The following is a 9,364-nucleotide window of genomic DNA, read 5'->3' on the forward strand; positions in this document are numbered from 1 at the left end:
TGGTACCACATTAAGGTTTTGTCTGCTTTACTACCATAAATACCAATGCACTCCTGGTTTTCCTAAGAAACACCATTTAAGCACAGAAGTGTACTGAAGCCAGCTAAAGAGACACACATATGCGGACCGTAATGACCAGCAATCACCACCCAAAGACGTTTAGCAACATTACAAAGTATGTTGGCTCTTAACAAAAATTCACATAAAAGTGGCATGACAAAAAAAGAAAATCACAACCTGTATCTTCATTTTTCCCCTGTAGATCTACTTGGCCAATAGCTAAGCTTCTGTTGTGAGACAAAAATATTTCCAGGCATGGACAAACCCTTACATAACAGCATTCCCTCTACAATATAAAACCTTCTAATCACCGATACATACTGGATCGTCACACTGAATATCTTGAATTAGTCATATAATCAAAAATGCCTGTTTTTTTGTCTTCTTAGAAATTCAATTCAGCAATAAATTAACCAACATAAAATTATGTATTTTAACCAAATCACAGATATGCTAAAACACTGAATTATATTTACCTGTCATCATACAAAAGGTACAGATTAGACAGACATTTCATTACAAAATAAATACACCTTCTGAAATGAATTATTTTAACGTATACAAAATGTAGTTACACTAAATGAAATACACCTTGTGGTAATATTTAAGAAACCTCACGTAAATATTTCAGCAGAAGAATTTATAATTCTGCATCATTTAATAAATAAAAGTGAGCATCGGGCACAGCTGCCCCTTTGTAAACTACATCAGGTATTCGAACAGTGACAGGTCCTTCATTTGGAACTGAATCGGCCAAGTCAGCAGGTAACCACAATAACAGACAATGGTGAAAGGATCCAGGGAAGGCTGCTGGCGTGACCTTTATCAGATTACTACCAGTCTTAGCTTTCAGAAATGCTGGTTAATTAACAGCCTCATTGGAGTACCTCAGCACCTCGCTTAGGCTTACCCCCTCCCCGCCACCAGGGGGCGCTATTTTATGAAGACGAGGCCTGCAAGCACACCGTATCCCAAAATGAGGAAGAGCACCTTGAGTAGACGGTCATGCTTGTCCTCAAGCTCATGGGACAGTATTTCGAAGAAGGTGACAAAGAGGAAGGTGCCAGCGGCCAAGCCTTGGAGCACGACAGAAGCGATGTCCCCAGCCAGGCTGTGGGCACTCTCGATGCCCATCCCCAGCCCTATTCCCAGAGGGATCATGAGGCTGACGGTGACCCCGAGCTTGCTAGCGTCCCGCATGGGCAGGCCTGCTTTAGCCACACTGATACCGAGAGCCACAGCGGCCAAGGTCTCATGAACAGCCACCCCTACAAAAAGTCGTCCCAGCTGGACCCCATCCTCCTGCAGCCCCAGGGCCAGACCCTCAAAGACCGAATGGGCAGACAGGGCCAGGACCAAGCTGGCGAGTCTCAGCGGACCTGCCCGCGCTATATCTGAAGGGCTGAGGCGTCCGTGGTGGTGGCCGTCCTGGTGGGGACCGCGAACAGAGGCCCTGGGGGGTGCGATAAATGGTGCGTCGTACTCAGAGTCACTACCAGCCTCTGAACCCCCTGCGTTGAATGTCTCCAAGTCAATGAATGATGGCCTCTCTCTGCGGAAAGTCAGCACTGTTTGCTCTACAAACACGGTTAAGAAAAAGCCAAGCATCATCATGGTCTCTGCGAGGGGGTAATCTGTCTGAACCTGCACCACATTCAGGACAAGGAGCACCTGAAAGAAGAAAAAAGCCAGGCAACTTCAATGCATTAATTTTTCATTAACATAAAACGCGCACTGAAAGTTAGAAGAATGTTGCGTTTTTTTTCCCTCAACATACCTTCTCCCTCACTGCAGGCAGGAGGGCATTGAAACAGGTTGCAAGGAAGACGCCGCCACCAAAGGAATTGCAGAGAGCTAAAATCTTCCTGTATCGCTGGGCTTTTTCATAGTCGATTTGCAGGACCCTCACTGGGATGAGGATTCCAGCCAGCATGAGAGCGAACACTCCCAGGAGACAGAGCACTTTGGCCACAATGATCTCCATTGCTGCCAGAGATGGAGGATTTACAGAGGCGCCTGGGGACAACGGAGTACCGCTGCCTTCCACTCTGCTGGGTCACCAAGGGAAAAGAGGGAAGAAACTCCCTTGCAAGACTTCAAAAACCATCTTTGCTCTGTGTCCAGCTGAGGGTAAGGATACGTATTTTAATACTTAACATCAGCATTTACTACAAACTATAAAAATAAGGTATATATGAAGTAAGATGATAAAAACATATGGTATATTTCGTCAAATATATGTAGACTATCCTTCAATAACGCAGTATTTACATTGGTCGTTAAAATTCTTGACAATTACACTTTACTCATGAAAATTAAGAATAACACAGAACGTTTTTTAACGTGCATGCGCATGCAATTAATGTATTACATAAACCACACACGGAATATTAAATTACCATATTCTAATGTACAAACGTAAACGACCAATAAAAACTATATTGTTCTGGCTCATTAACTTGGTTCATCATCCAGAAATGCCACACGGTACATACATACTTTGGTATTTTACAAATTACCATTTAATGCATCACAGCTTTATTTTGTGAAAACTGCAGGTAAATTACAAAAACCGCCAAGATATTTGTAGTTGCGAGAGAGTCATCGATACTGGTTTTTATCAGCTGTCATAATAACATATGTTACGAGGTACGGAAGCTCATCCGAAAATCAAGCTGCACGTAAACCAGTAGACGTACTTAGTATAAAACAGTTAACTACCTGACACGGGGATATAAAGACGTAAACAAAATGCTTTCACCTTCACATCCTTCTTCGGCTTCACTTCGTCTTCTGCCGGGGCACCTCTTGTAAATCCAGCCCCCGTTTTGATAGTATTGGCCACGTGGAATAATGTTTGAGCGATGATTGGAGAAAAAAGCAATCAATCACATTTCTTTCATTTTATAAATTACGCCAAAGTCCGACGCGCATACTTTTTTTAGCCTTCCCCTTTGAATGACTCTGGCTTCAGGTTAGCGTTTTCCGTGTTTTTTTTCCTCCCAACCCTTTGCAAGCCGCTTGTGGTGGTCAAGGTGGAGCCTATCGTAGGCAGAGTAGGCCAGAATGCTGGGGTACCCCCTGGATTGCATGGGGTGTCATTACCAGGGGGAGAGCATGCCAGCTCTATATACAGAGCTCAAACCTTGCGAGTGTGAAAATTTCTTAAGGGTATTTGAAAGGCCCTTCACATGATGAGAATGTTTTATTATAGCCTAATTAAAGAAATAAAAAAATTAGTTGTAATAGTTTAATAATTAACCAAATGAATTTAATGGGAAATGTATTTATCGCTAATTACGTTTGCCCACCCTTGCATAGCTTAACTAGTTATGGTAAATATGGGGAGTGATTTTAATAGGCTTCTAGAGGAGACTGACTGACATCATGCTCACATTCAGAGTGCAAACACCTGACTGAGTTAGAATTGTCAATATAACCAACTGCAAGAAAGTGGGAAAACTAACGAAACAAAGTAGAAGCAGATTCGGATTCGTTATTTCCCTTAGACTGACAGCGGCACTGTGGCTGTTACTGACTGAGGTGAACCTCAATTTGGTGTTATGGATCCGCAACAGGAAGTAGGCAAAAAGATTAACGAAGGCAGTCACACATTCCAGAAGTCCACAGATTGGTTTAATCAAACAGGGGAGCGAGTGCAACAAGTTATCAGGAAGGAGCAGTTTCAGGAGGTCGTAATTAAAAAATAAAAAATCAACTCACAATCTTATGGAACTCTTACGGAAGAGCATGAGCCGCTTTTTCTCACACAACCAATAAGAACGTCATAAAAAAGTTCAGTTAATGATACACTACTGAAAGCTCAGAATGATGTAGTTGGCCATTTCTTATACAAACAGCTGTGCAAATGTTAATAATTGCAATGATGTCATGAAGATAAATAAATTCACAGGCTAAGTTTCGCTCCTGGGGGAGCGGATTATTACTTCCTTATATGAAAGGGTCCTCCTGCTGGGAATGGATCTGCATGACAGCTAAACCACATGCTACACTGACAGTATTTACTCCACTATAATGAATGTGACCTTTACATGGTTGTGAGAACTGCTGTGACTTTTCCAGAAACAACCTCTCTTCAGTTAGTATTTTTTTTGGTTTTGTAGATTTTACTCTTATTTTAAACAATAGTCGAAAGGGGCCAGACATGCAAGTTAAACACTTCTCCCTGGAGTTGGAGAAAAAAAAATAAGTTGAAAATAACATGAGGGCAGAATGTCTTCACTTGATGAATATATCCTTATCTGAAAAAAAGATAAAACATAAGAATTACTGGGAGAATGTCACAGTTTATGCACCATACTTAGGTGATCCACCGAGATATTCAGAGCCCTTCAGCAGCCATACCAGTGTGAGTATCAAGGTTGATCCTCATTGCTGGCGCTCGGTGTTCGGCTGCGAATCTGACTCCTCAGCTGCTCGATCAACTCTGGGTTCTGCTGCTGCATCTGCTGTGCAAACTGCTGGCCCCTATATGATCAAGCAAGACCAACAGGTATCTCATTACAGCATATAGCCACCGGGGGGAGTCCTAGAGGTAACCAACATGCTATTGCAGCGTTCTGGAATGCGCCCTTCTGCTGCTCCACTGGTGCAGCACCTAACGATCTGTGTGATCTCTGACTTCCATGTCGATTCTCATGTCCAAAGTGAAAGCCCTTTACCTGCATGCAAACGCTAAGACGAGTCAGAAAACGGGAGTCTGTCCATATCACTTACGCTTGGATGAGGCCAGAGAGGTCATTTGTACCTCCCCCGGGAGCCGCAGCCCCCCCAACAGGACCGTACGCTCCTGACATCATCCCTGACATCCTGAACAGCACAGGGAGGCGAGACAGTTCAGACACTATCACCTTACACACCCTTACATACTTACTTTCACTTCTTTAAAAAGAATTTCACGATGACCGGACAATTGAAGACATTTTTATTTGGCTGAAATCAAATGACTGAAAGGTGTTATCACAACAACATGTGACTATAACGGTCACATCGTATCACTTACAGCTGCTGTACTTGTGGGTTATTCATTAGAGACGACGCCTGAAACAAGATGACAATCCATTAAAAACAGTAATCCAGAGGTTAGTAAATAACGTGATCATCAGAGGAATGGAGATCGATTCACATCTTGCTCTTACCATGTTCATAAACCCAGGATTACTAAGCAAACCAGCCAGGTCAACTCCACCCATCCCACCCATCTGTGAAAGCGAGATGGTTCATTAAACCACAGCAAGACGTCAGATATACTCTCATATTCTGCTAGTGACCCACATCCTCCTGCTCTCCCACACAGATATCTCAGTTTTCACTAACCGGGCTTGATGTCTCCCTCATTTTCTGTTCAGCGATCTTCAGGTTCGATTTGTAGGTCTCGTTGTCTGGGTCCAACTCCAACGCTTTCTTGTAGTAATTTACCGCTTCCGTGTGTTTGTTTAAACTTGCCAGAGCCAATCTTCACAGAAAGACATTCACATTATCACCAAAGAGTGCCGAGATGAAAAAAGAAATAATAAATAAATATGTTCACTGTCTGCAGGAGTACATGCAAGTAAGCATTTCATTGTACATAGTACTCGTACTTGTGTGTATGACAATAAAGAATCGAATTGAGTGGTGATGAACCCCGTCATGCGAGCCTCTCGCTGCCGATGGCCAGACTTACCCCATTCTCCCATAGGCTTTACTGTAACTGGGGTCTATCCCAATAGCAAGCTCACAGTCCTGTACCGCTCCTGCGTAATTCTCCAATTTGCTGTAAGCAGCAGCCCTGAAACATCAGAAAGCAACTTTCACAAATATATTTGAGGGGGGAATAAGAATTTACCCTCTTAGTAAGAGTTCTTAGCTACCCAGACGCCTCTCTAAGGAAACCTTTCATTGCTAACAGGGCTGCTCGATACATCGATTCAGCATCGCCGCGATGTGCACAGACACAAACGCTTCGCATTTTTCGGCTCTGCTTTGTGTTTGCTGACAACCCGCTGCAACGCCACCAGCTTCTTCGACGCACATTATTGGTAAATAAGCTCTATTTGGCTATATTCTATCAGGGAATTTCATCTTTTTGTTTTAAACACAATATCACAATATCACTCACATAATTTCACATATAGCAATTATGCTACAGCGATCCAAGAGAGAGACCCTACTGAAACTACACACATATTTCATTCCATATCTGCGAGGTTCAGTTTCCCTCGCACATGCAGACACCTGTCAGAATAATATAGCTTGTATTTCACTACCTTCTTTACCCCTTAAAACACTGTATATGTGCAACAACGGTGCACCTAAATTAAGTCACTTGCTGTACCTGCAGGTCACATTGTATAAATGAGAAGTACAAACGAGGTAAATACCTATTGCAAAAATACACTGCACTTTTCGGGTTTAACTCGATGGCTTTAGAGTACAACTCCACCGCTGCATTGAAGTTATCAATTTTCATCTGGTCGTTACCTTAAAAAAAAGAAAAAAAAAGATACCAGACGTTTTAAATGCAAATACTAAAATTGAGCCAAATGATTAACCACCTACAGGGACCAACCTTCCGTCTTTAGTCTTTCTGCCTCAATGACTTGCTCCTCAGTCGGGGAATCTGCCACTAAGTTTATCTTTACTTCTGGGGTATCTTGGGACTGACAGAGACATGGAATTTCAGCATTAATATAACGCAGCACTGAATGTATTAATACATGCTCACTAAGGACATCTGAAAGCCCACATTCTGAATTCACTTTTACTTCGCTTTAAGGAGATTGTACCCGATTACCTTTGAAGCACCCAGGGCAAAAATCTCTGGTAACGTCTCTTTGACTGCAAGGCTCCGGTCGTCAATTGAGACACCAAAAGCTGTTTCCAGGCATTGTATAGCAACTAAAATCAGGCAGAAGAACATGCTTTGAAACCCATTTATCAATGTAAAAATAAATGGTTAGTGATCTGATGACTGTAGGGTAAGTACAGTGTTTCTCTTACCCTCCAAGCTTTCCTGTGCATCTGATGACAGACCCCCAGAGTTTAACTGCTCGTGTAGAAACTGGATGATGGAGAATGCTAGACGCTTTGTGTCTGTCATTTTGATCTGAAGGTCTAATCTCAGTCAACTATATTTTAAGTAAGCAGCTGTAAGGGGGCACAGAACAAGTGAAACTGATTAGCAACAGAACAGTGTATTTTAATACTACATTAAAGATGACCCAATTAAAAATGAGAATATTTAGTGTATTATACATATTAACGCAGAGAGAAACGTTTTAATAAATTAATAAAAGTGAGTAATAACCTTGGCAAACCCAAGAATAGCATTATCATCGGTTCGCCTCTAATTGGAAATGCAGCAATACAATCGTAAAGTGAGCGCATACAAACGCTCGATCTACAGCCATTACATGTGTAGGTTAAGGAACGAAAGCGCGTAAAAACCTAAGGTGCTGCGATAACATATAATATATATCTAAGTGGGACAGCAGACCCCAAGCGGTACTTATCACAAACTCGCAAACTTAACCAGTCGGCCCACGGAACCACCTCAGTGTACATGTAACGATAAGCGTGAAGGAAAGGATTAAAAACACACCGGGAAATACGACGTCGACGTGTCACTCTCCACTCGCCCTAATAACTGCTTAGTTTACAGTCAGCAAAGTGAGGCGGTTCGGGTCAATGGAAACCGAATATTCCAGCAAAGGGGTGGCGGCTAGCCTGTTAGCCTGCTACCTTATTAGCCTGTTAGCTTGTTAGCCTGCTAGCTTATTAGCTGGTTATTACTTTGCTAGCCTGTTAGCGTATTAGCTTGCTAGCCGTTAGCCTGCCGTGCGGCCTTCCTTTAGCTACAAGGCTAGCTAAAAACATACTGGACTAAATACCGCACAATGGAGTTTCCCATGGGAACCAGGGCTCCCAATCACCTGCTCCTTATTCTACAGGCATTATTCTTAATACAAATTCATGTGGCGTGGCGCCTCGCACTGCGCGGCTGTCAAACACTGAGTGAAGGCGGATTAACCGGTCGGAAACTCCGGGCTTACCGCTGCTCGCCGGGTCTCGGTGTGTGCAGCAGGTAAACGGGGGCGGCCGTCTGCGCGTCTCATGTCTAAAGCGTCACGCCTGCGTCCGGGTTGCCTCCAGCCCACGCTGCCGGAGCTCACTGCCCCTACTTGTAGAGGAGGTCACAAAGCTGGTGTAAACAATGATGGAAAGTATTGTGAGGAGGAATAATATATATGGTGTCTGTCGCAACGAGATATGGCTCTTTCATGCGTATTAAAAGCTAATGCCGAGTCATGGGTACCTAAAACAATAACAGTGAGAGGAAACCCACACTCAAACAGAGCTGGGTAGCACTTAACCCCCCAGCCCTGTATGTGTGAGGCGACAGTTCTAATCACTGAGCCATTCAAACCTAACAGTTTGCAAAAAAATCCCAAAGTTTCTTTTTCGGTGGCTACATGTTTAATCTCTCCATTACTAAAGCTTATTTATGAATATAAAATAATATCAGAATCCAGCAGATTATTAATTACTGGTCATGTAATCAAATTAGACACAAATTTCTTTTTGCCAGGAGCCACAGGGTGGTGCAGTGGTTAGTATTGTGGCCTCACACCTCATGGACCAGGGTTTGAGTCTCTGGCCTGATGTTATGTGTGAGGAGTTTGTATATTCTCTGTTGTTGTGGGGTTTCCTCGAGGTTCTGTGATTCCTCCCACAGTTCAAAAACACCCATCCATGCATTTTGAAACTGCTTGTCCTATTCAGGGTTGGGTGGGGTAGGTGGGGGACAGACCCTATCCTATGGGCACAAAGCAGGGAGTTTGCATGTTCTCTGATTTCCGCCTAGTTCCTTCAGTAAGCTCTATAATGGGTTGGCACCCCATCCTGGGTTATTCAGGCCCCTTGCCCATTGCCTCCTGATCCTCACAGCTTCGCACAGGATAAGTAGGGAGGGATGAGGTTCTTCCAATAACTTCCATAATTTATCTTAGAATATTGTATTTTCACTTTATCCCGTGCTTCTCAAATTAGATTCCCGATCACTGCAAGTTCAGTATGGTTAGTGGCTATTGGAAATGGATGGAATTATATTTTTGAAATGTTACTATAAGACTTACCTTTCACTGTTATGCACAAACTTAACTGAACCTATGCAGTTCTGTAGCAAATACTGCAAAGCTGCTGTTTTTGCGGGGACTTTCTCTCTCACATCCCTGGAGGTCTAGGGTTACATGTGTCATTGCCTCAGCCTACGGCAAAGTCAAGTGTGTAAGTTCCAGCCTGT

General features: G+C 43.2%; 2 protein-coding genes across 3 annotated transcripts; both read right to left on the reverse strand.

The window, feature by feature from the left end:
- Window positions 1-699: 699 nt before the first annotated feature.
- On the reverse strand, window positions 700-3,522 carry LOC125708329 (zinc transporter ZIP3-like). The gene is made up of 3 exons (XM_048975786.1): window positions 2,782-3,522; window positions 1,838-2,184; window positions 700-1,731 (listed from the first exon to the last, which is right to left on the reverse strand). Exons 2-3 carry the CDS (start codon window positions 2,042-2,044, stop codon window positions 994-996), a joined length of 945 nt encoding a protein of 314 aa, XP_048831743.1. The 5' UTR covers window positions 2,045-2,184; window positions 2,782-3,522; the 3' UTR covers window positions 700-993.
- Window positions 3,523-3,674: 152 nt separating this feature from the next.
- sgta (small glutamine rich tetratricopeptide repeat co-chaperone alpha) lies at window positions 3,675-8,252 on the reverse strand. 2 transcript variants are annotated; one of them, XM_048975784.1, is made up of 12 exons: window positions 8,115-8,252; window positions 7,063-7,209; window positions 6,857-6,960; window positions 6,632-6,722; window positions 6,444-6,543; window positions 5,747-5,851; window positions 5,398-5,536; window positions 5,220-5,282; window positions 5,084-5,121; window positions 4,798-4,890; window positions 4,426-4,548; window positions 3,675-4,322 (listed from the first exon to the last, which is right to left on the reverse strand). In XM_048975784.1, exons 2-11 carry the CDS (start codon window positions 7,160-7,162, stop codon window positions 4,437-4,439), a joined length of 945 nt encoding a protein of 314 aa, XP_048831741.1. In that variant the 5' UTR covers window positions 7,163-7,209; window positions 8,115-8,252; the 3' UTR covers window positions 3,675-4,322; window positions 4,426-4,436. The 2 variants fall into 2 exon arrangements, with proteins under 2 accessions (XP_048831741.1, XP_048831742.1); XM_048975785.1 differs by lacking the exon at window positions 8,115-8,252 and adding an exon at window positions 7,664-7,917.
- Between the last annotated feature and the right edge of the window lie 1,112 nt (window positions 8,253-9,364).

This window comes from Brienomyrus brachyistius, chromosome 15, assembly GCF_023856365.1.
Source record: "Brienomyrus brachyistius isolate T26 chromosome 15, BBRACH_0.4, whole genome shotgun sequence".
In the NCBI taxonomy this organism is placed as follows: domain Eukaryota; kingdom Metazoa; phylum Chordata; class Actinopteri; order Osteoglossiformes; family Mormyridae; genus Brienomyrus; species Brienomyrus brachyistius.

What these genes read in the sequence shown, in the direction of transcription:
- sgta (XM_048975784.1), bottom strand. Translation starts at nt 7,162, where the DNA reads ATGACAGACACAAAGCGTCTAGCATTCTCCATCATCCAGTTTCTACAC. An exon ending in AAAGCCTATGGGAGAATGGG is followed by an intron (nt 5,537 to 5,746) that starts GTAAGTCTGGCC and finishes CTTTCTGTGAAG; the next exon opens with ATTGGCTCTGGCAAGTTTAA. An exon ending in ATCCTGGGTTTATGAACATG is followed by an intron (nt 5,122 to 5,219) that starts GTAAGAGCAAGA and finishes ATCTTGTTTCAG; the next exon opens with GCGTCGTCTCTAATGAATAA.
- LOC125708329 (XM_048975786.1), bottom strand. Translation starts at nt 2,044, where the DNA reads ATGGAGATCATTGTGGCCAAAGTGCTCTGTCTCCTGGGAGTGTTCGCT. An exon ending in TGCCTGCAGTGAGGGAGAAG is followed by an intron (nt 1,732 to 1,837) that starts GTATGTTGAGGG and finishes TTCTTCTTTCAG; the next exon opens with GTGCTCCTTGTCCTGAATGT.